Source organism: Oenanthe melanoleuca, chromosome Z (assembly GCF_029582105.1).
Source record: "Oenanthe melanoleuca isolate GR-GAL-2019-014 chromosome Z, OMel1.0, whole genome shotgun sequence".
Classification (NCBI taxonomy): Eukaryota; Metazoa; Chordata; class Aves; order Passeriformes; family Muscicapidae; genus Oenanthe; species Oenanthe melanoleuca.
Window position 1 is genome coordinate 64,817,883 of NC_079362.1, and position 27,174 is coordinate 64,845,056.

Here is a 27,174-nt window from a genome sequence, read left to right on the forward strand (position 1 = left end):
ACAAATACCAGCTACTTGCTGGAATGGGACAGATACATCATACTTTAAAATTCCCTGCAAGTTATAGCAGAACCATTCCAGTGCAAAACACATTGGAGAAATCAGATCTTCCCAGACTTTAACAAGTTATACATAGTTTAGACTTTTAACTAAACAATGCTTGGAATATTTTTTCAAAATGTGAACCTCTTAATCCAGGAAAAAAACCCCAAATAATCAGGGCTCAATGAAAAAAGTGCATATCAAAATGGGTCCCCTGCAAACCCAAGATATCTTGAAATACTTCTAATGGCACAAGGGTGAGCTAGTCCCTCTTATAGCTTAGTTAAGTTGAGAGGACATAGTCATTAATATATTGCAAAAGAGAAAAAATAGGAAGACCGCAGAATTCTCATGAAAGTCATAGCTGTTTTTCTATAACTGCAATTAAATTATAGTTTGAAGAAGATTTTAACATTTGAGCCGAGAAGAATAATTTCAAATTTTCTGCTGTAAATGCTGAAATACACTCTTTTTCCTTGGAAATGTGGCATAATTTTCTACAGATCCACCTGGTGCTGCATGCACATACATGGTCAGCAGGTTATTACTCTGGCCTTGACACATGGAAATGTAGTTGCTACCAGGAGCTTCAAGACAGTGATTTCAAATTCAAGATATATGCAACTGAGGTTTTTCACAATGCTAACCTTTACAAAAGCACAGTTTATGGGAAGCAAGCTGAGTTTTAAACTCTCCCTTTCCAGGGCAGTACGTTTTCATTCCAGTTATTTCCTCGTGGCCCCTCTGATTTCCAGGCGTCTGTTTCAGCATTAAGAAATTTGGAAACAAATCTGTGTGAACTCTAAAATTTGATGTGCTAACATTCATAACCCAGTTTTGTTCTTATAGAATTCCTGTACATATAGGATTTAAACAAGGTTTAGAATTGGTACTTCCTTTCTGCCCATAGTTTTAATCTGTACCATAAAACCTGTTTAAGTAGTCTGGCTGTGCTATCTAGAAATCAGTGAGAGGCATCACAAGTTCATTTAATCGAGCCCACACAATCTGGATACAGCTTTTCATCCTGAAATACTCCCCTTCTTGTCATTACTAGAAGAAAACTGATTGCTGTTTCCCAAGTGAAACTATGTCCAACAGTGCTAGAACCCAGACTGTCACGTTACAGAAATGCCAAATCAGAGTTTCTACAGGCTCTGAAAAAGTCACCTGAAATTTAAAACAAGCTAAAACCCCCCAAAAACCATATAAGTACATATCACAGAAGAATCCAGAAGTGTTGCTTTAATGACATGAATATGATTAAGGAGTAAGATTTTTAGCTGATCCTGCAAAGAACGTGTATGAAGAACACCTTCAAAGAAACATCAAGTCTTTACTCAAATTTCAGATCAGAGCAGCAGGAAACATAGCATATTTAGGAAGACTTGTAGTGAGAAACAAAACGTTATGACTTAAGTTCTGTGTTTTAAAGATAAAGAAATCCCATAACAATCTACACAATGGAGGAATACCATCCAGATCAGAATTTCTTTTTTTTTCCCTTAAAGCAATAAACTCCTTTTAGGTGATATTGGAAGATCCAAAAGATGCTTATTTTGCAAAAACAATCCTTCAAACATATTATAAACCTTCTCAGACATCTTACACAGACAGTTACGGTTTCTCTCATTACTTGTACTTAACAAAGGAAAATTTGTCTTTTTCAGAATGCAGTAACCGTGAAGTGCTTACAGCTCCCATCCCAACACAGCTGACCAGCATAGCTCTAAAAAGCAGCAGAGAAGGTATTCACTGAAGCTCTGAAAAGAAAGGATACCAAACACGACCTCCTCATTGCAGGCACAAGGTTAAAGGGAAAAGTTTCATAGATCCCACAACAACATACATTTGCATTAAAACCAAGATAAAAGACATTCACAGATGTTAAAATCAGACAAAGAAAATGTCACCATTCATTCTGACCTGGACAAAATTGGCCACAAGACTTCACCACAATACCCTGTAACAAAAATACTATAAAAAAAAAAATCCATAACTTTCCTTTGAGATACACTGAATATTTCACAAAAATGCTCAAAAGGTCAGGAGAGAGAGGAAAGGAGGGAGAGAAAAGTTCCTTCTTCCTTGTAAATGCCAAAAGGGACTCTTTGATTCATTCAATATTAAGAGTCACATACTGTGGCTACCCCTCCCATTCATTACTTGATAAAATTTCAAATGTGTCTATAAAATTTGGTGATAATGTTATCTTGTCTTTTTGCAGTCCAATGCAAATAAAGACAAGATTTTAAAATTTAAAATTTACTAAAACAATGAAAAAAGTTATACAGACTTTCAGTTTGCAAAAAATTAATTGTAGCTTAACATGAGTCAATTTTATTAAGTTTTGTAATGAATGGGAATTAGCCGCTTAAGACAGAAAGACTATCTAAATGTTGTTTTGAACTAGCTGAACAACCCTATTTTAAACTGCATTTCTGATATATTATAGCAATGATGTTGAACATGACAAAGCCAGGAGAAGACATTTTCTTGAGGGAGGGATGGATGAGAAAGCAAAAAGAAAGGACAAGAGATATAAGTGTAATGAAATAAGAGAAAGTAAAATATACTAAACTACATGGCATAAGAGGCATGTGAGAAGTTGAATAATGATGCTAAAAGGCAACACTAGAAAAGAATTGCTACAATCTACTAAGTAGTATAGGATGAACTAAAAGAAGGTTTATGAAAGTTACATTTCCTAGCATATTATAAAGTTTATAACTAAAAATGGCACCAAGTAAAACTGTGAACACTATTCCAACTGAATTGAGGACACTGCAGCAGTGGCATGAATACATCTACATCACTTAGCTGTTGACAAATAGATTTTTCCTTATGAAGGGAGATAACTCTATAAAATATGTACCTTTTCAAACATCTGGAATTCACCTGGTTAATTAGCACGTGTTCTAGGAAGTACATTGCCAGAAAAAAAAATGCAGAACTAAATAGATACACCAAAAATCTTCAGTCCAAAGACAAAATCTGCCTGCTGAACACTAAAAACTTGATTTGTAAGATAAAAATAGTTACATTATTCTCCTCATAAAACCTATTTCTAGTATCATTGTAGGAACTTTATTCTGAATACAATTGCAAAAAGACTCAGATTCAAACAATTTTTCCCCTGCAGAACATGCCCCAAGTTATTTCAAAATGCAAGAAATGCAAGAAAATGATGTCTTCAGAAAAAAAAAAAGCAGAAAAACACTGTAGTGAAATTATAAACCTGACTTTAAAATCAATGCATTGCTGATCTGTGACAGCTACTAGAATCACACCAAAAGTCATTAAAACCTTGACACATTACTAAAGCATTCTACATATAACTACATATAATACAGACTACAAAAAAAAAGTAATTCAGAAACATTTTGGAAAGCACACATGTACTGCTTATTGTTCTGAAGACTTTAAATAACAGACCTTCTGCATACAAAAATGTAAATTCGAAGTCTATCCTACTGAGACTAGATCTGAGTTCCATCAGAAAGTTTTTAGCATTTCCTATCAAGAACATAAGGGTTTTATCTGAAAGCTTCAGATTAAACGGAGAACAAAGATATCATAATTTTATGGCTAACTCTCGATACCTATATTAGAAATGGAAATTTTGCCCCTTTTGAACCACTAAAAGGGACAGGGACAATGTTCTTATTTCCAGGACTAAGAGAAATCCCTAACAAGGAGGCTAATATTTTACAAAGATGTAAAATACATCACAAATCATTATTAAGGCTTTTTAGAGTTAATATAAACAGGTTAGTAGATAGAAAACAGGCATAGCACAAGAAATTAATGATACAGACAACACCTCTTTACAAGTGCACATGAAATAGTTACACATTCACAAAGAGAATTTCTACATCATTTCTTACCAGATCAGCTGTGTAAGAAAATGTTTTAATCTTGAATTCATTATACACCTGGAAATGGATTTATACATCCTGCATACAGCTGTAAACCTTTCCTCTGGCTTTTGATGTGTCTATTTCAAGACACAACAACTCTATAAACATGACTGTATAAGAAACTTAAATTCATTAAACGTTAAATGTCAAAAAAAGAAAATCTGATCAGTTAGTAATATTGATTACACAGTGTGAAATTATCTACTTCAGTCTGAAACCAAAGAAGCCAAAGTGAATGCACCAAAAAGAAATCAAATTTAAAAGAAGTGTTAAATCTGCAGAAGAGACAATCAGTTAAATATCAAACCTACAAGCTATTCTAAATTATTTCCCGTCCATATTACTAATTTCAAAATACCAGCATATGGTTCAGGTTTTTTCTTTCTGCCTATAATGGACACTAGAGACAATGATACATGAATTGTCCTACAGACCAAACGTTTTTCCAAGTCTATCGTCATGAAGTCTCAAGTATGGAACCTCCTCAATTGACTTGTATTTACAGTGTTAAAGAGGTAGGTGGGACTTTGCAACTATGTTCTTACTACCACCATGTCAAAACAGGCTTTGGAAAAACCCATTTCACTTCAAATTAAATATACAAAAGAATCTTAGGGCTTGTATACTTAGTGTTTCCCATCCTTCCAGCTACACTATTTACAGTAGTAGCAGTCCTTTCTACAGACACACCCAAACCAGGTAAAATTATACATACAACAGCTACATTAAGCCCACTTAAGTGTTGCCAGATTAAGCACTTGTACTGAAGTAAATAAATAAAAACTTCAGGTACATTTGGAGCAAGATTTCTGATAATGACAAGTCCTTAGACTAGTTTAACTTTATTTCTCACCATATAAGCCAGCATATAAACTATCAAATGTTTGTATTTAATTTCCAACAGCAAAATAGAAAATCTTCAAGAATTCAAGTGTAAAAGATATAATTTAATTAATATTAAAGCAATCTTACCTTTATTAGGCTTGGATGACTTGTTCTTGTTAGGTTTAAAACAAGAGCCCCTTGATTTATCTTCTCTGTCCTTAATAAATTTCTGCACATCATCCAAGGAAAGCTTTTGAAGGACAACTACAGGCTTAGCTCCTTTATTTAGATCTTCAACTAGCCCAATCTTCTCTACTTTGTCCTTATGTTCACCTCTAAATTCAGTTTTCCTTGACTCCTGAGTAACATTGCCATCTTTATCACGCTTGATTTTTGGAATGACAAAATGTTTTAATGCACCAGATCTTCCCCCCAACAAATAACTGGGAAACTCTGCTTTATTGTCACCATGTGCTTTATTACTATCTACTTTACTCTTATTACCATCTGTCCTTCTCTCATCCTTGCTGTTTGGTGACTTAAAACCAGGTTTATCAGGTCTTGATTTGCTAGAATCCCCTTTACCTTCCTGTTTAATACGAGGGCTGTCAGGTCTTGATTTTTGATCCCCAGAAGAAAACCTTGAATCACCAGACTCATGCCTATATTTCCTTTCAAATTTCTCAGGTTTTGAACCATCAGATTTAATACCATGCTTAGAATCGTGTTCATTTTTGTTTGAGGATCTCAAATATTCTGGCCTTCTAATCTTGGATGGATCTCCCCTGTATCTCTCTGACTCCCCCCTGTCCTCAGATCTTTGTTTAAGGCTATCATGGTCACGCCTTGGTGTATCAGAAACAGAGCGCCCATCAGGCCTTGGTTTTGTTGGATCAGGTCGACTTTCAGGCTTCATCCTTGAAGGATCAGATTTCACATCTAGTTTGTGCCTAGATATTTCAATCTTCTTGTCTGACAAAGGTTTACTGGAGTCCCTCCTATTATCATGTTTGTGTTTTGGTGTTTCAGGCCTCCCTTCACTCTTCTGTTTTGGTGTTTCGGGTCTGCCTTCACTCTTCTGTTTAGGCGTTTCTGGTCTCTGCCGTATTTCCTGTTTGCCATTATTTTGTTTTCCCTCATTTTGTTTCATCTCCATTTGCCTGCTCTCGTTTTGTTTCGATTCTGTCTGTCTGCTCTCATTTTGTTTCATTTCCATTTGTCTGCTTTCATGTTTCACTTCTAACTGCTTGCTTTCATTGTATTTACTTTCCAACCGTCTGCTCTCATTTTGCTGGAATTCCATTTGTCTGTTTTCATTTTGCTGGATATCTGTCTTTTGACTTTCAAAGTCTGGCTTTTTTCTAAAAATTTCTGGATGGTTTTCAGGTTTAAACTTAAGAACTCCAACAGTGTCTTCTTGGGGAACGCACACAAACCCATCATTATACTGCTTAATTTCTTCCGGTTTTTTGATGGTATCCAAATCCTGAGTTACTGTTGCCTGAGAGTCTGCTCTTCCTGCTTGCTGCAGATCAATACTAACCATCAATGCTGGCCTTGCCCCATTTCCTGCAGAACCTGTCTCCTGAGAAGCTGCTCTATTTCCTCCAGTAGCACCTCCAGCCTCTGGTGGTTTGTTTTCTTGTTTTCGCTTCTTCAGAGGCTTATCTGCAAGTTAAAAGAGAAAAAGATCAAAAATTATATATAAAATTTGATAAACGTCCAAAGAAGAATGTCCATTCCCTTCCACTCCCACAATTAATCCTTCTCACCACGGATGCGCACACACAACAAAATCAACAGAATTTAAAAGCAAGAATAGGACTTCTCTAACTAATACTTTTTCAATCAGTATTCAGATTATCATTCATTGTCAGTCTCCCACAAATACCAGGTAATCACTAAAAATGCCCTCCCTCAAAACATATAAAATCAAAATCCCTGTGTAATTCCCAAGAGAGCCACCTAATATAGCTAATAATGCTAATATGCAATACATAAGGACCAAAAAAACCCACCCCATTTAAAAAAAAACTCCAAACCACTCAATTACACTTGAAGCAGAAGTCTGAAAAGTCAAAGTTAAGGTGCAGCTCTACAACTAGTTTTTGAGGATTATTACTATAAAAGATATCTTCTTCAGATTCAACATGCTTTATTACACATGTACTAAGCAAGGATCTGCAGTGATTAAGACAGAGGTTTTCCCTACTTGGTTCCGTGGATCCACGGACTTCACATATATTTTAGTCAGGGAACACACAAACACTTAACAAAACTGATAAACTAACTATTCTATCACTCCTCGCTTCTTTTGAAACAAAGCCGTACACCAAGGGTTGGAGTCTATACCTTAATATGTGCATTTTAGGAGAGGGGTGGCCACTACACACTTAAATCTTGAATAACTTTCCCTTTGCAATCATAATGCTTTTTACAGATGAAAGAAAAATATAGTGATAATTTTCTATCAAGAACCTGACTCTGCAATAAGCCTTTCAGTTTACACTAAAAAATCATGAGGAGCAGAATACAGAAAAATTGAAACAACCACACACCCTGTAATTTGGTAGAATGCATAGAAATGAGAAGTATATGGAAGTAACCAAAAGAGTATATTCTACCCATATAAAACTACAATCCAGTTATACTGCCAACACAGAACTCTAAATAAAAATAACTTTGCCATGAAAACTAGATGCCCTATCTTTACTAAGGTTTATATTTTCATTTCTCAACTATGACTCCAAAATGACTCCACTGTCATTCATAAGAAAAAAAAAAATTAACTTTCTCTGTAATCAGGGAATATGATTGTAAGTCTTAAGGAATTACCAAACATACATCTATTGTCGAAATGTCTAGACCACAAATGCGAAGAGAAACATCCTACTTTGTGCTTAGGTTTGTGGTGCCTTATCACCAGATGAAATGAACCAGCTCTCCTACTCAGAACAGGTGAATGAACAGTACAGAGGATGCAATCAAGAAATATGAGGATGCATCAAAAAATGTCAATGAAAAAACTCACACAGTCCTCTGGAATTGTAAACCAGAATTACAACATGAATTCTGATTTCTTGTAAATTTTTAGAAGATTCTTATTTAGAAATACTTTGAAGGATCACTTCCAAATTTAAAATTATGCCACAATAACAAGCAGTAACATGGTCAATTCCAGTGATGTGAATAGGCTTTTTTCCCCATCATTTTCATCCTCAAATCTATCTGGGTATCTGTAACTTTCTAAAACTCAAAAATTTTGTACAAGATTTAATGGCTGGAAGACAGTAAAGATAGATACAATAAACTCCATGCAGAAACTGATCAACTGCAAATAAAGAACTTTGGAAAGCTCAATAGAAGCCTGTAGGAATGAAGGCCAATTTTATGATAGACATATGAGGCAAAATAAATTTTCCAAGTCAAAGATGCAGCAGGGAGATTTTTGCTTTTTCTGTGCTACAGCAGCTCCTGGATTCATATGAGGACTTATATAGACAAATTTTTCTTCACTATGGATTAGAACAAATATACATACATCCACACACATATCATTACCTATTCCATTAAAACTCTTTAAATTTTGAAATCTAAGTTCAGAAACTTGCATTCGTAGAAGGTTGGTCAGCCTTGTCATTTTAGTCCAGAAATGCCAGGCACACTGAAAAAGTCCTGTAAGGCTCTGATGGTGGATCTAACAGCAATCTTTATTACTGTAATTCATTATCTGCCCATTTCTTTAATTGTAGTTATCTTCTGTAGCAGAAGGGAACACGCGTTTGTATTTCCACAACTACATTTCATCGTCTAATGCATCACCATTAGGCACTAGTGAAGGTGGTTTCCCTTAACCTACCAGGCTGAATGATTCAGTTTTAAGCAAGAAAGAGCTTTCCACTTTTATGCTTATTATAAGAGCAGATGGCCACAAGCTGTGATGCCTTAAGCAGCTGTAGGTGGATCAACCAAAACTCACCTTTCAGAGCCCTCATGCTGAAGGCACCAAGAACAAACAACCAAAACAATTCAAGCAGGGCCATTTTTCTTGCTTGGACTTCTATAAGTGACGAGGTTCAACATGCTGCTGTTCTTCGTCATCCAAAATGACAAATTGTAAGTTGAGAACGTGTAAGTAGATGATCATATCACAACTTGGTATACATATTCCCTCTAAATACATAATAGCTCTTCTGATGCACATCCTTCTTTTCTCTTGACATTAGAATACAGATATTTTAGTAACTTGACATCTTGCCTGAGAAGAAAGGGACACCATCATAGCTTTGTTTTCTTAGATGGCAAGGTGATTCCAGACAGAGTTACAGATCACTCACAGATTTCTTCTTATTTCCAGTGCATCTTGAAAGTGAGCCTCAAAACTAGACTCAATCATTACTGCTTTGCCTCTGTAAGAATTCTTGATCTAGGACAAAAAAGCTGTCCTGAGTATAAGAAAATATCCAGTTGAACTAGGGCAAAAAAGGTAGGATGAATACATAGCACCACTGCCTTCATAAAGCATAATGAAAAAACCCCCACTGAATAAGTAAAAAACTTTTTAAGTTGCCGTAATAGCTGCAAAAATTTGAAAGCAGAAACATACTATTGGGTTTTGAGGGCTTTATAAAATCTTGAACTTTCAGTTATATGAGAATTAGAATCAGCGAGCTGAGAGGACAGCAGTGAACCACTTAAAACAGATGTCTTCAGATCTTCTCTTTTACAGTCAAATATATGCAAGTTTGCATATAGCTGCTTCATTAAGTCGTAAGTCCCAAAATGAACAGATGAACTTTTACAATATCCATGTAAATATACTTCATATCCTTCAAGACATCAGTATTCAAGCTTCATTCACTTCATTCCACAGACAGTAGTATATATATTTTTTTAATATGCAGATCTAGGACTTCACCGAAATATCAGACTAATGTCTTTCTTTGAAATCTTACAAACCTAGATCTGAAGTTTGTTGCAGTTCCAAATATGTTGGCTCACAATCTCTTTAGTTGTATAAAGTGTGATAAGGATGTTTTTGCTTCCGTCTTTGCAACTGTTTTCATGGTAAAAGGACTATGTACTAAGTTACAGAAGAGCTTTCTGACCATATTAATGATTGAGTATACAAGTTCGTTGTTTTCAGATTCTTTTTAAAATCATTATTTGTTCCTCCACTTTCTCTGAGGTTGTAGATATATTCAAAATATACCTACATTTTTTCCAATTCCTTTAACAAATCTATGGTATTTCAGAGAACAGTTACTCTGTATATGAATCCTTTTGACTTGGCAAATTCACAGGAATATTCTCTTCACCTTGCAACATGCTCACTAAAAGGAAGTACCTTGGAACTCAAAGCATGATAATAAACTATATTATAGTAAAAAACAATAGTGTTGTTCTATCAAATGAAATGATTCACTGTGGAACAAAAACCAAAACATTACCGGAAGCACAAGCTTTGCATGGGAAAAAAAATTAGCTGGACTTCCAAGAGGTAATCTCCCACCAATCCCTTTATGAACAGTATTCCTGGAGACAGGTTATGGCCTTCGCCTTTGGAAATATCTGTGCATCAAAGTTGTGAATGCAGTACTTTAAGATTTAGAAATTAATTAATTAATTAATTACTGTGGAACCTTTGTGCGAAAAAAACACATTGCACTAGAGTAACCACAGACATCTTGAGATACATTTCCGCTGCAACTACAAGGCAATTGCGATTTGAAGAACATTCATCCTGAAAACAGATACTCTTGGAAGCTGAAGAAGTCTTAGAAGCAGCAGGTGGATGAGGAGAGCTGCATTACAAATGTATATCTATTCTTTTACTCACCATGGAATCTTTCCAAAGCAACAGTCAAGACACAATTAGTGCTGAAACCCTCTACACGTTACTGCTTTCTTGCAAGCCTGATGATTGCCTTAAATCCCAGAAAAAAACTCTTTAAACAACTGAATATAATTGGATGATACTCAGTTCTAGAATTTTTTGGCCTAGCAAACAGAAATGGGCCTTTTGTAAGTATCTATGAAAAGGTAGTAAGTTTAAATAATAAACATGAGCATGGTTGCTAAGCTTCCTTTTAGCAGAATGGTAACACTTCCCTCTATTAATACTGTTTATATATTAATACTGTTTTATAAATAGACATAAAATTTTGCTTCCTCATTTACACCTTGCAAGGGACTCAGTGGGAGACTTTACATTCAAAATGGTTAAATGTGAATGTTTTCCTCTTCAGAGACACAAAACAGATTGATCTTCTAATGTTGAATTCTAGATGAACCATTTATATGGTAATTGAAAGTATAAATTTTCTTTTTGTAGAGGATAACCTTTAAGAGTTTTACATCTTTAAACCTCTAACTCTTCTAATCTCTCATATTAGAGATTACTGACGAATGCTTCTACTCATTTGAAATAGCAGTTATTTAATCATATCACTAATTAATGAATTTAGCTCAAATACACTAGTCCTAAGCAGTTATTACATATTGTCAAACCTTCTAATTTTTAACAACAGAGATAAGTCAGATAGAGCCCAATTATAGGCATATCTTAGATAAGATAGCAATCAAGATTAGAAATTTTCGACAAATGACACATAGATAAATGTCCAAGTAACAAACACATGTCTACTGTCAACAGTTTCCTTTTCTTTGTTATTTTTCACAGATCTCTTCAACGTTGTCTAAGTGCCCTGTGCCCCCAACCTACAGTGCTCTGTAGACCACAAGAATCTAATCTGTATACAAGAAATTTTTAAAATTACTTCAGTGATACCAATGGATGACCCATCAGCACAGTGAGGACAAAATATCTGTTCTTTTCCGCTCCTTCATGTATGCACACCACTGACAAGCCATAGGAGTTTGCTGTCATCTGACCTCCCTTCAGAGTCTTATGCCAACTCAAAAAAAGCACTGAACAACCAAAGAGAACCCCTCCCACCAGCAGAAGAGATTTCAACATCACTAGCTCCTCCCCTTGAAGGAGATTTAACCAACACAGGGTGAAGATTTTATTCTTACTGCTTCCTACCTTACAGAAGAAATCAAGAAAGGACAGTCATGAGTCTCGTATAGGAAGCTTTACAGAAGGGTACATAATTCCAAAAATCTCTGAAGAGACCAGAAGTCTGCCAGCTGCTGCAGTTCAAATAAAGGGACTTGAAAGACTCAGGACAGAAGCACCTGCTAATCTTTAGCAACCTGTTAAAAGCATTCATCTAACTTCTGGTCATTGTCCAAAAAGTGTGTCCAACAAGACCCATCAAAAGGGATGTCTAAACTCACTCAGCTCAAAACACGAAAAAGCTACAGCGATCCCTGACATGCCTTAAGGTGTAGCAGACATTATCAAAATGAAAATTCTGAGGTTTTGCCTATTTTCTTAAATATAGCAATCATCATATTGTCTTATGAATTTTTCTGCTTAAGCATGTCTGGTTACTCACTATTCTCTGTCAATTATAGTAATACAAAGGAAATACTACACCAGAAAATAACAAAAATTGAACTGCATAAAAGTATAATCAAATATCTATATTTGTTTAGAGACTGGAAACTGTAACTTAAGCTCCCTGAATTTAACATTGCTTTCACTAACCATATGACTTTAATTTATTTATGAGATAGATTTTTCAGCATAAAACTGAGTTTTATCCACATGATTTTGTGCAAAATTACAGTTTTGTTCACTGAAAATATCTGAGCAAAACCTGAAATGCATTTAGTTTGAAATACCCAGTGCAGCATCTAATTACAAAAGAAAAATACAACACACTGATCAGACTTAATGAAAACTAATTAAGTATCACAGCAAACATATCTCTGGTTTTAATTAATTTGTGTAGACAGAAAATTTTAGAAATAAGCAGTGACTTTCCCTTCTCCCCTCCAAATGTTGATTTTGTTCTGCCTTGCACTCAAAAATATCGTCAATTAACTAGATCAGTAACATTTATATTCCATGACAATGAAAAAAAATGTGTGTCTTAGGTTGATGTCAGCATGAACTTCATGACTGTAAACTACAAAAATGCTGGGATTAAGCTCTTAATAGGGTTTACTAACTACTCATGCCATTTCTTTATCCAGATTTAAATCCACTAGAGAGAAATTACTGTCCCAGAATGTAAGTCATTACTGGGTTAAGGATATCATAAATCCTGTCACCCAACAGGTACAATCAAGGGTACACATTACATGCAATTTATATTGCATTTTCTAGTCTTAGTTTACAGACCAGACTGAAACAAAGAATGTTTCTTGCTAAAGAACTGCTAGAGTTTATTTATTTTCTACACCTTCTTAGAAGAGCAGTTTTCCGCACTACCCTATCTAAAGCACAACCTGACATAAATAGGGGAATTTAGATTCATGTTACATATGAGCACAAATAAAAATCCTACCTTTAAAAAAAAAGCTTTTCACTTGTTAAGCATTTAAATCTTTATAAAAACTGTGAAAGGAAGCAACGTTACACAAACAGGTGTAAACACTGCAATATTTCACTGCAATTCCTCTAATAGAATAGTGATTTCTTTCCTTTACTTTTCTTAAAACATGTCTGAACACACACTAACAGAAAATCTGTCTTTTATAGGACCTGAAGGCTGCAAAGCTGGTTTTCCTTGGAAGAGCCATATAAGGTGCCAGTTTCATCCATTACATCACACTACAAAATACAGACCTAATGAAAGCTTGCATACACAAAACACATGATACCTAAGTCTCACATTCTACTACACAGACACTCAGTTATTTATGTTTCACACTCTATTTCTGCTGGTATTAATGGCTGTAATCTGCAAGGTTACTATAAAAATTACTACTCGTATTTGTATTTGTAATTTCCATTTTTAAGGAAATAAGCCCTCTACAACATATTTTTGGAAATTAATTCTAATGTACTGGTTATAATTACTCATTCTGTCATTTAACTAATTGGCTATATAGAATTAGGCATAAACAAACTTTCCATTCTTAATAGTATTCTTCTACTAGTTTTCTCTTTAGGTAATTTTATGGGGGAGATGGGTAATGGGGAGAAAGGGAGAGGAGCTGGGTAAGAACTTAAAATGTAAGAGAAAAAGGTTACTTACCTATAACTGTAGTTTTGAGAGTTTTGCTCCGGCAGATTCACACTCTTGGGATGTGTGTCTCTGCTGCTAAGGGCTTGGAACGAACCAAAAAAAGAAGGGCCCACAGCAGGCATCCAAATGCCCCCTAACTGATCCAATTATTGGAAATAAAGTTATTACAGCTTCACTTCTTCCTAATTCAAAGAATCCACAGTAAGATTCCAAAGAATTGGGTAAAATGGATCCTCAGGGGTAAAATATATAGAGAAAAACACATATATACAAGTCGGTTTGTCTCATTTAAAAAAATTCTTCTAATGCTTTTAAGTTTTAAAAAAAAATTAGCCTCCCAATGAAATGGTTAATGATTTCATTACTCTTCTCACAAATACCAGAAAACAGTGCCTTTTTCAAGTAGAACTCCTCAATCTGTTAAGACAGCTGTATTATATAGTATCTTTGAAGAAGCCTAAAACCTATCAACACAATTCTGTGTATGGAAGAGCTCAGAATAAAACGTAGCAATTCTGAATAAAACAAAAAAAGCTAAACCAATTTGCAAAAGAGTATCTGAAGAAGATGGGTTACTTTCTGGGGTTTTATGTGATTTTAGAGGTTATCTTTCCTTTTCCTGTTGCTAACAGACTCTGAGTTCCTTTTAGCATTAGTATGTTCAACATTTTTGTTTCACAGTATTTGGAGGTTTTAGAAAAGCATGAAAGATTGTTGATGTATAAACTTTGTATCTGAAAAGTAATTCTGTAGCAGGTCTAAATCTTGAAAAAGAATAAGAACTTATTGCAATGCTCTAGGAAAGGTTTAGTCTAGAAGTGATGGACTAACTTCGAACTACTTAAACTACACACAGAAATAGGCCACTTGTACCTGAACAGTGGCAAAGCACAAGCTAATGCAAAGAACTGAGGTTACCAAAATGAAATTTCTCATTCCCATCTCCCAAAAGGAAGAAAGATGCCTGAGAACAACAGAAATTCCTGTGACCATTTCTAAAACTTAATACGATTTCCTGTAGTTTCTTGGAGTAGTCAGCTTCAGAATATGAACAAAGCACAATTTCACTTAAGGGAACAAAACTGCTTCAGAATATACACCTCTACTTGTTTCAAAAGCCTTCAACAGCACCAAGTAGTACACGAAGTGTGACTACTCACAGTAGTTAGAAGAGAAGAAAGTTTGAATTAAGTTTCATTATCTTTCTGAAGAAATCATATAATCAAAATATCACAATGTAACTAGAGCAGAGGATGGTTTACCTGTCAATTGCTGTGAAAAAAGTCAATCCACTTCTCTAATACACCTTTTGTATCATTTTTTTCTAACTCACATAAATCTGAGATTTGATAAATAATAGCTAGATCTATCTGTAATAGTACACATTCTTTCAAAAGAAATGATATGATCTATTGATTAATATCTTATATCTGATGATGGTATAAGAGGCCATTGTGAGAAGAGCAACGGGAACTGAAGATCTGAGTTCTGTCATGTTCCATAGACTATTTAGCAGTACTGAAGCTATTAAATGTAAGAGATATATTAGAACGTAACTCTTGGTGCCAGATGACTAGATCTTCAAAATCTCACTAACAGATACAGAAAAATTACTTGTTGAATTAATAGAGAGATTTTCTTGATGCATAAAGTAGAAAGAGGAGATGAACTCCTGCTCTCCCACACAGAGGAAAAAATGAAACCAACTTGTTAAACTTCACACCTCTCTATCATGACAAATGAATACATTCCACTTAATCCAAGAGCCAAGTAGCCCAAAAGGATAGAATAGCTGCAAAAATCACTCAGATATGAGGAAGTTTATATAATAAAATCACTCCTTATGTATATCTAGCCCAAATTTGTCAGATTTTGCATTAGTGATTTTTGCTTTTTCATAAAGCAAAATCATGAAAATCAGATTTCAGAAAGGAAAGCTGCTTTCCTAAGAAGAAGGCATCTCTGCAAAAACCCTGTGTTAATCCCATGTCTGAAACACAGACAGCTTCGCACTTTGAGAGACTTTGTTTGGTGGAAGCCAAATATTCTAACAGCTTTATTAGAAACAAGGATTTATTACAGAAAATACCATAATTACCACAAGGCTCCAATCTCCATTTCCCACCCGTACCAAATACAAGAAAAGGACCTAAAAAAACAAACCCAGACCTTAGCATTTCCTTAGCCAAGTTGTATAATTTTTAGCACGAATGCCCCCTGCCCCCAAAATCTTTGCTGCTTCTCTGAAATAAACTCCTCCACTGGTTATTAGCCTCAGAAGAACACGTCTATCCTACCAAATCCTTACAGTCAAAAAGAAAGTCTTTAAAAATCTGTGATGGAGTATAGGACTATGGAGATTTTATGTCTAAAATAAAGGACAGAAAAGACCACTAATCAACTATCCAAACTCTCGAGAACATCTTTACTGAAAGTAATTTATGGAAATCAGTGTGAATATACACAGAAAACACATATGCTGTAATATGCATTCCCATGCCTCTGTCACAAAAGCAGCAAGGACACTTTCATGCAGGTTTTAGCATGTGCTTGCATTTTGAGTAAGCTTTCTAAAGGGATGCTTGCTATTGTAAAGCATCAGCTGGCACTATGCACTCCCACTCTAATTAGACGGTGCACTTGCTACACCCACACTCTCTTCCTGACATAATGTGATCTGAAGTTACAGTACATGTACAAAAAGGTACAAATGCCAGGCTTTTATATAAATACACTATGCAGCTTAGCAGAAATTAATGACATATTTAGAAGTTATTGAATATGTTTCTAACAGACTTATTCCTATAGGAACAATAGAGGATGCTTTCTCCTGCAGCCTCACAGAACCAAACAGCTCTAACTAGAAAATCCCAGAGTGTATCACCTTCTAGACATAGCATAAGTTTAGAAGCAATGGCAAAAATATTAACATAAAATAAGAATTGCATTTTCAGAAAATCTTTTCCAACACTCTGTTCCAAAAATCTTTCTACTAAATACAATGCAGTCATGGCTGAAACCTCAAGAGCCAGAATGAAAAGGTGAAAAGTGCTGCTGTCTATTATAGGGGCAACGTAGCACAAGTGAATAAATACTGCCAATTGGTCCCAGTAAAAGGCAGCAACACTTGTACCTGATATATAGCAATTGTAGGAATTCAGGAAGATCTGAGACCTACGAGAGGATGCAGGTAAGGGGAAATCATAATGTCAAAATCTGTATTTGGGAAGACGGTTATTGACAAGTGATGAAGAGAAAAGGCCACAGTTAAAAATCACTCCTTTCCCCAAAAGAATCAAACAAAGGCTTTCACCATGGATGTATAATTATGGTAAACAAACTTTACAACTAATGCTAAACATTTTCTGAAAGCCACAACAAAACAGAAAGTGTGTTTTTAGTCTTGATCAAGGTGTTTGAAATTTCTTGTGCATTTTTTCAGCTGCTTCTCAAGTAAAATGTGGTAGAGATTCTATTTCAAGGGTGCAGACATAAATGTAGCTTTTGAAGTATTAGGCCACAAACTACAAGTTCTCCAACAATAAATTTAAAATTAATGGAAGAGATTTAAGTAAATAAACAAATTTTCCATCTCATTAAATTAAAATTAAAGACAGTAGAGATCAGTAGAGATCTCTTTTGAGGTGAGCACACTTTTTCTCCTTATATTCATAAATAGTTTTTTCAAAAAAGATTTGATTTAGTTACCAAATAAGAAACATCTTAGAAGCTAAACCTTTTAGTCTGGCAACCATGTTTACAAACAAACACACACACACACACACGCACACAGAGTCTCTCTTCCCCTCACTACTCAGGCATCTCTAAAAATTGGGAAAAACCACTTTGAATAGAGAAAAATTTTTACCCTTTCCGCTGGTTAAAGACCCAAACTATGTGTAAAATCATTCCATGCAATATGTCTACATGGACTATTTTCACCCATGAACTTCCAAAATCGGAATTTTCACCATTTTCCATTCTGCAAGACTTTTCTTGAGAGTATCTAATAAATTAGGATTATGCTATAAAATATATGTTTTTTCACAAATTAACCAGAGGAATATTCTGAAAAATACTTATGGTAAATTATTACTATCTAATTAATAAAATACATCTGAAACCCAAGACCTTCAAACCATTTAACAGCAGAAAAAGAAAGAGAAATCAAAGTAAAAGAATTGATAGATTCAATTAAATCCATTAAGACAACGAGTGCACCTACCGAAGTGAAGATATAGCAATTCAGAGGCCCACCTGGTTCTCTGCTATGCAACATACAGCTATATGGTAATTCTCTAAAATTTCTAATGCCTACATAATAATTAATATCCAGTTGAACAAACATTAGAGACAACATAATTGTACATATTACCTAATCATTACATTAACTTCAAAAGAATAGAACAGATGTGATTTTAGTCTAACATCTCCTTCACATTAAATCCAAATGGGGATATGAGTAGAAATGGGATAAAACCGTTTTACTGCATTTTCTTAAATCAATAACACAACTATCAAAAATTACTATAAATTTTGATTTATGGTACTGCTGGAATTTTAGAAACTATAAACAACATCAACTGTACTTTATTCAGTCTCATGATTCAAAGTAAGAGTATTTTAAAAGAATTCTGAAACAAAAGAATTTCACTTTCCATTCTTAAAGACCCCAAATAAAGTATATCAGATACTCAAATTATGCATATATGGAAGATTACAGTTCATTGTTGGAAGGGAATGGAAATGAATGTTGCAGAAGAACCTACACTGAGTAAACAGAATTGAACTATGTGACAATGACAGGAAGTTTTTTATATATATATATATGGGGTTTATATGCATATATATATATTTATATAATATATAGTGTATATACACACACACAATCCTTTTACCTTTATCTTGCACTTCTTTTGAAAATCGCTCCCTTTCAATAGCTGATTCACGTTCTATCCGCTCAATTTCAGCCAATGCATCCAATTCTACTTCATCATATGACGTTATAGCTCCTTGTTGCGAAACCTGTTGCTGTGTCTGTACCACAGGAGTTTGAGGCTGTTTTGCAGCAACTGAAGTGTTCTGTTGTAAAACAGGCACTTGTTGTGCCTGAAGGAAAGCTGTCTGTTCATGCTGCGGCAAACACTGAGCAGCGTTTAGTGGGCGGTTAACATCCTGTGGAGTAACGGGTGTTTTAGAAGTCTGTCCTGGGTACTGCACATTAAAAGGAATATCACCCTCTGACACACTGCTGTTTTCCAAACCAGAAAGCATATCATCCTGCTGGTCCATATCCGAAGATCTTACACGAGACAGTCTTAATGTAAGCTTAGTGGAGTCCTTGGAAGGAGAGCTAATGATATCATACATTGCAGCTTTTTCAGTCTGGTCTTTTTCATCCTTGCCTAACTTCATTTTCTTTTGTTTCTTTTGCTTTCTTTCTGGAGAATCTAACAATATGTCTGGGGGAACATCTCTAGGTGATGAATAAGGTGGAGGCTGAGATTGTTGGATTAAAGGTTGTCTTGATCCTAGAATAATAATTCAGAAAAACTGAACAGTTATGTTGTTTCATGTTTATAAAAAAACACACTGAATATAACCTGCACACTTTTAATGTGTATTTCTACATATAACTGTGTTCACAAAAGGTCTAAATAAGATTGGTAGGAAGCACATCATTGCTAGATCAAGATGCAATCTAGATAGTTGCAGTGTATTTCCCAGGAACTTTAGCTGTCCACTGCAAGTAGAGAAGGGATCATTTCAGAGAAGACGGAACAAAAAAAAACCACCACCAAAAAAGAATAAATAAAAATTTTACTTAAGGTTCAGAATATGAGCTATTAGAAAATGATCAACAAAAGCAAGTTGATGACAGAAAAAAGGAAAGATCAAAGATTCTTACTAAGGTCCAGTGATGAAGAATTAATCACCAATGTATAGGGATTAGTAATTTCAGCCACACATTCTTAATAAAAAAAAAAACCAAAACATACACAACTTCCTTAACTTGGATTCTGACAGTTCATTTAATTTTTTTTCTTTTCTTGTATTTCTTTTTAAAAATTTTATTTTAGGTAAATTTATTCCAACCTCCCCCACTCATTACTATCTAGAAAACACTATTTATCTAAAGACATATTTCTACCATTCCCTGCCCTATCTCTCCTCCTTTTTAGTTTACTGTATGAATTTTTCTTCTATGTGTACTCTTTCCAGGATTTGAGGATATCTACAGAAATTTTAAAAGGAGGACAATTCTAATTAAGTAATTTTTCCAATTAATTACATTTGAAGTCCTAATTCCTCTAACTAATCACCTTAACTGTTAGCCTATAAAATAGTCTGAAAAACAGAGGCAGTTTTCAACCTGTTCCAAATTGTAATTTTGAGCTTTAGTTTTGGCTTAGAAGGGAATACTGTGCAAGGTGGGAAACACACACAGTCTCCTCTTCTTAAAGCAACCGTTCAAATTCCATTCATCCATTGGGGAACAGTGATCTTCCAGTTAGCAGAAAGCAGTGTCAGCACTTCTGACAACAAGTAAAAATTAACTGCAATACAGGTCCCATGTGCTTCATTCAAGAAATACCGCTAAATAAGAAAGCAGCTTTATTCTGGAGATAAAATTTGTACCAGATATTTTTAGAAATGTTAAGAATTATTAAGCAATATACCAAAACCATAGATGAAACAACAGATTAGTTATCTCTGTCAAAGCTTCAGTTTACATGAAAAGTGTGCCTTTACTGATGGCCTCTTCACACAAGACTGCTATGTTTCTGTCTCCTCAGACTATTCTGTAAGAAATCCCACAACTTCTGTATGTAGCAAGCAGGTACGACACGGGTTTATCTTAATCCTTCTTAGCTCTCAGCAACAAATCCATATTCTGTCAATAACATCCACAAAGTTGGAAAGCCCTGTTTTGACTCATTCCAATTTTCAAAATTGTTCTACTATTCTACCTCCATTCCCCAAACCAGATACCACACTCAGCAACCAGTACCAGAGTTCTCACTACACCCTAAGAAGTTCTCTACCTTGCTTTTCACCAGATTCTTATTCTTGTTATGCTCCTCCCCACAACTACCATTTCTTTGGGTAATTTGCAAGATTAACTGTAATGTATAGCAGGAATCCTTAGCTACTAATTTATTTTTTGGTAATGACTACCACTCAGGAAATACAAGCTGCAGGATATTTCTACAAATAGCAGAGGCAACTCAGAACTTTTCAAAGAGATACTAACAGACATCTTAATCTTGAATCGTCTCTTATACGAATACTTTTAAAGTTGCAAAAATGGAACACTTACTATTTTTCAGAGTTACACTTCTAAACACAGATTTGATACTCCCTCTTCCTAACCTTCTAGATAAGCATGACAAGATCTGATTTGGTATTAATTTGGCATTTCTTATGGTGAAAAGTAAGACTGCAGCAATAGATAAAGTATTTTTTTAATCTTTGAATAGACTTGAGGAGGCCAGAAGGATTTCACTGCATTCCATTGGACAGTCTCAGAATTCAGTAAATGAAGAAACAAAAATAAAGTTTTGCCTCTCCTAGGCAGCACTACGAATAAGAATTTGAAAATATCTTCCTCCTAAAAGAAATTCTTGAAATATTTTGCTAGTAAGGCCTATAAGCTGCATTTAAAAAGAATGTGTTCCAGCAATAACTTCGTTTATTTCTGAGATGTTTAATGATGCTTAACAACTCTGACAAAAAGGAGGCTCAGAAGTACAATACCTCTGTACGGAGGTGAAAAGAAACTGAAAAATACAAAACATTCTTGAGCAGTTTCACCCTACCCCAAACCTTAGCAGTTTCAAACAGATACCACACAGTGAACACATAGCAAATTCTGTTCAATACTGAAACTTTAGACAAAAGCCAGCTGAGTATCCACGTGGCCAAGAAGGCCAAAGGCACCTAGCCTGTATCAGCCATAGGGTGGCCAGCAGGACCAGGGCAAGGATTGTCCCCCTGTACTCCACACTGGTGAAGACACATCTTGAATGCTTTGTTCAGCTCTCACTACAAGAAAGACACTGACGTGTTGAAGCACGACTGGAGAAGGGGAACAGAGTTGGAGCACAAGTTCTGTGAGGAGTAGGTGAGGGAGCTGGGGGTGTTTATCCTGGAGAAGAGGAGGCTCAGAGGAGACCTTACCACTTTCTACAACCACCTGAAAGGAGGTTGAGGCCAGATAGGGATCAGCCTATTTGCCCAGGCAACTAGAGGAAATGGTCTCAAACTGTACTGGAGGAGGTTCAGGTGGGACCTCAGGAAAAATTTCTTCATTGAAAGGACGGGTAAGCATTGGAATGGACTGCCCAGGGAGGTGGTGGAGTCACTGTTCTTGGAGGTGTTCAAGAAATTAATGGACATGGCACTTGGTGCTAGGGTTTAGTTGGCATGATGATTTTTCCTTTAAAGGGTGGAACAGATGATCTTGGACATCTTTCCAACCTTAATAATCCTATGAAAACTACACCCATTATACAGAGAGGGCTTTGTCTATTAATGGCGGAGTCAGTCTGGAGTATTTCCTATGGGAGAAGTCTTGGGCCATTATATGCCTGAGAATATTTTTCCAAGACTGGATAACAGAAAAAAAACTCCCAAAACTTAAAGAATACACAGATAGTTATGATGAGTTTGCTGAACCAGTTGAGATTCCAAAACTGAGATTTGTTCTACAAAACGCTGTCAATGCAACAAATAATATATAATTATTCAAAAACTATCTTTAGGAATGTACCAAATTCCTTATTTTTGAGTCTAAATCTAAGGCTGGGCAGTAACTCAGGAGAAAAATAAATCTGACTTTCTGTAGTTGATTTTCCATAGATAGTATCACTAAAAGACCTTTGTGTATGCTCTCTTTATATAGCAGGAATATGTACAACTTCTGAGATAAAAAGAGGTTCTCCCCTGAAGGTCACTGTATTGTTACTAAACAGCAAACGTTGATAGTCAACCAGATAACACTGAACACAGCTGAGAAGCAGGTATCATCATAGGAAATGAAGTCTCTACAGAGAACAAAGACAACCATCAACAATACCTCTCTAGTCTTTCAGAATAGTCATTCTGACCACTCACGATAATCCTAGGGCTAGTTCTCTACATTTCTTAGTTTTGCTACTGGTTCCTACTGATAGATGGCACTGAGTATGGAAGAAGTTTAACCAACTGCTATAGCAATTTGAAAACAGCTCTTTTTTCTGTGATTCTTGACCAGTATCTTATTAAATCCTATGTAATGCAATCAACTATAAAAAGAATTTAATTGCATTGACAAAGACTTAGCCTTCCTTAAAATGTAAAGTTTTGAAACTGCTTCTGGTTTGTTTACCTTGGCTCTATTTGCTCACTGTGTATCACTAGCTTGACAGCAAACAAAGAAGCTTCTGTCCAGGAGACTGGATATATCACTGACATCTCCATCCTATGGTCTTCTCTGTACTTGCTAATCACACCACAATACTCACACCTTTAAGTATTTGTGATACTTGTTCTGATCATCTCTAAGCCTCTTCACATCACTTGCCTTTCAAAGATGATGCAGCAAAGTCACACCACTCTCTGCTGTGATCCACATGATGATAAGATTATCAGGAAGTTAGGACTCACACAATTTTCATTATTAAAAAAGTTATTATCTTTGTACAACAACAAGTTCCAAAGAGTCACCTGAAACAGTATCTTTATATTCCTTTTAATTCCCTTGCAGGCAAAAGTTCTCAGATGTTGATAAAACCCTTTCAACGATCATACACCCTGTTTTTCCAGAAGCATCATTCCCTAAGCATGAAAGCTGGCAAAACTTCTAGAGAGCAAATGAAATGTTTAATACTTGGTTCACAGTGCATTGGAGAGAAACTTCAAGAGTGTTCAAGTGCTACACTTTTTAAAATCCATAGGAAAGTGATCTTTCAATACTCCTGGAACATGATTTAAATTGATACCAAACTGGTGTAAAAATCTGGACACAACATTCCAGACATTTTACTGGGAAAGTCTTTGGAAAGAGAGGCTTTAAGAAATGTATATGTGCTACATGTGAATTATAAAGATTTCACATATGAATAATCAAGGGTAGAAGGTGAAGAGTTTACAGAACCTGAGGAACACAATATTGCCAACAAATTTTAAGAGACTGCAGTAAAAATATGTAAATGAAGTGTGTCTTTTTTTTTTTTTCCTTTACATGATCTTATTTATCACCTTCACATAAAAGGAAAATTTTCATGAAAATGGGATCAGACAAATTGACCCTGGAACTCTGGCTAAACCAGTCTCAAAATTGGTAATAATCACTTTGAGAATTTTTGCCTCCAGTAGACTCAAAAAGGGAAAAATAGTCCCTTCAAAAGGATGGTAAAGGCCTACCCACAGTATAACACACAGTCTCTATGATTAGAGTACACACTAGAATAATTTTCCTGTAAAAACTGAGATAATGAAGAAATGGTATTCCAAAAGAAGTTTGTTAAGAATAACTGTCATCAAATCTTGAAGAGTTGAGTGCCATATCTAGACTCTAGTGTGGCTTTCTACCTAGCTTCTCACAAAATAACACTAAGAAGCTGAAGAGTGTTAATCTGGTATCATCCAGACAAAAATACGTTGATTATTGTAAGCCTACTGTGATGCTATGTTAACACAAATTCAATTTTTCTTAATAAAAATAAAGTGAGCATTTGTGAACAAGTGCAGCTTTCCAGAGCACTGCCATAAGAACAATAATTTAAAATATTTGTCATTAACATCTTCTCATGTAACAGAATTAGAGACTATTTCATTAATCTAAATATCATTACTGCTTTTAGTTTTAAGTCTTAGAGAGGCCACTCCCTGCTTTTAAAAATCAAATAAAAAATTTTATTGTCTAATTTGAGTCACTTTCTGAAACAAAACAAATTCAGTGACAAGAAGAACAAACTTCTTATTTATCTGTGAATTGCAAACTGTAAGAGGAAGATAGACAAGCTCTACAGAAAGACTGTTTAAAACAACTTGCAATATAATTCCACGTTATCAGCAAAAAGCAGTTATACTCATATATATATATCACATATACAACATAGTATCACACAAAGTAGCGTCCAGTACTTTCCTAACTACTCATCCTAAATCTTCAAATAGAGATGTAACAATGTCTTAGGACAGTAGAACATCAAGATATATGCAGACCAATTAAAAGTCAGCTAAAAAAAACCAGAGACAGTTGGACGTTCAAATGATGACCGATGTAAAGGTAATAGAAACTGTGCAATTCAGTTTGTAGATCAGATTAGTGCAAGACGTGATAATGTTCTATGATATGTAAATGTCTGATATTAAAAAAAAAGATGTGATCTGTTTTTCTTTTTCTTTGCCCATTGGAAAGAAATCAAGAAGTATAATGACTAACTGCAACAAAAATAATTCAGGTTAAGCATTAGGAGCTTTCTAGCACTAAGAATTTGAATAACTTCTATGGCAAAGCCAAGGAGACTCTGTTATGAAATTGCAAAATATATGGAAGTTACTGAGAGCAGTATTGCTACAGCTCAGTCAAGATGAGTGGAAAAAGACGGCAAGACCTTGAGTCCTCTCCTGCAGCTTTATCTAAAATCCTAGAATCTTCCTCTGGAAAGCTTTCCAAATTTTGCATTAAATATAAAGAAAACATTACTTATTTTGATTAGCAGACAATGACACTTATTTTCAAAGAGTATAATTTAGTTTAAAATTCAAAATTACAGGCATAACATATGAGACAGATAAAGAACATACATATGAGAAGTTTTTAAGATAGATTGTTTTGATTTTTCATATCCTCTTCCAATAGTTTTCAGGGAAGAGTCCCACCACTCTACCAAGAGTCTGAAATGTCTCATTAAAAACTCAGCTTTGACTGTTCTACCTGAGAATGGATGTATTTGGAGCCTCCTCGCATAAAAATTAAGACTCAAAAGAAGAAATAAGAATGAATGTTTATTTTGGCGCTATCAGAAAAAAATCCCCGTGAATAAATTTATTCTGCCTTTCCTTTGAAGGAGAGAATGGAAGAGAGTACTTTTTCTTCACAAGTAGCACTGAAGAGAGAACACTGAAGTCTATACTACAGACTTGAGAAGTTTCCTAATTCTTCTTGTTATCTATTCTATCTTCAGAGACCAAGTGTAGTGCAATCTGTCTGGAAAAGTTCTGTGAAGTCCTACGAAAACAAAAGATGTGATCTTTCCAAATTATTCAGAAAACAATCAAATGTTCATTAGACATGATTTCTGGAGAGAATACAACCTTTTTGTGAAAAGGGTGCAAAATTACATAATTTCATGAGAGTTCTTGCTAGTCTTTACAGATGTTCCTAAGTATTTAGGAAACAGTATGTAAACAGGACTGTAAATGATATGAACACATCTCTTCTTAAAGCAATGGACTAATAACATTGTAAAAGGTTTTTCTTTATCCAACTCTTTAGAAGTTTCCTCATGAAAAAAATTAGAATTAAAATAAAATGTGAGGTTCCATTGCAGTAAGAAAGCAGAACAGATGGATAAAATATTTTGATAAGTGACTAATCTTCCGTAATGGAATCCAGAGGATATTTTATGAGGTCAAGAAGAGGAAAAAACTCCATGATACTTCATACTCTATTCGCAGAATGAGTTTCTGAAAAGTAGATGTGGCAACAGATGACAGCATGCAAAGAGAGGCATTATGATGTTTGTATAGCTAAAACAAAAAAATTTTGTGGGATTAAACTTCAGCTGCTCTTGTACCTTTAGTGAAGCAGAAGTGAAGCAAAGAATTAAATTTTCTCCACTGATTAACTGAATAACCACCCAAACCACAAATGTAAGTCCTGCCATGTCTCTAATATTTGCCTGCATTACAAACAAAACTTCTCCCTCATTCAGATTCTGTCAACCAGACAGCTACACTCAGTGTGAAGGTAACTCAAGACTGTGCAACCATGACCTGCATTTCTCCAGAAGGCCTATAACCTTGAGTAAATTCCTCAAACCTCTATGTTATATAAGAAAGCTCAGACATTATTACAACAACCTTCCAGAGATCTCTCTCTGATTAAGACTGGTTACATTTTTTGCCATTCTTTTTGTCCTTCTAGACAAATAGTAAGTATTTTGCTCATTTTCTTTATCAAGGTTTGTGACCTGCCAACCAAACTTTCAGGGACTAGTAAGAGAGCAACAAGAAGCTCAGCATAAATACTTGTATTTATCCCAACATCCACTACAAATCATAGGCCAAAA

General features: G+C 35.1%; 1 protein-coding gene across 7 annotated transcripts in view; it reads right to left on the minus strand.

Moving 5' to 3' along the window:
- The window catches only part of NIPBL (NIPBL cohesin loading factor), a 146,917-nt gene that overhangs the window by 49,999 nt on the left and 69,744 nt on the right, over positions 1 to 27,174 (minus strand). For 3 of the 7 annotated variants that reach the window (XM_056513199.1, XM_056513198.1, XM_056513200.1), the window contains 2 exons: positions 18,790 to 19,422; positions 4,935 to 6,455 (listed from right to left, as the gene is read on the minus strand). The exons of 1 other annotated variant lie outside the window; for it this stretch is intronic. In XM_056513199.1, coding sequence (XP_056369174.1) covers positions 4,935 to 6,455; positions 18,790 to 19,422 — 2,154 coding nt within the window. Of the gene's footprint in view, positions 1 to 4,934; positions 6,456 to 8,766; positions 9,041 to 18,789; positions 19,423 to 27,174 lie in introns of those variants that run through there. 3 more of the 7 variants (XM_056513202.1, XM_056513201.1, XM_056513203.1) reach the window with 3 other exon arrangements.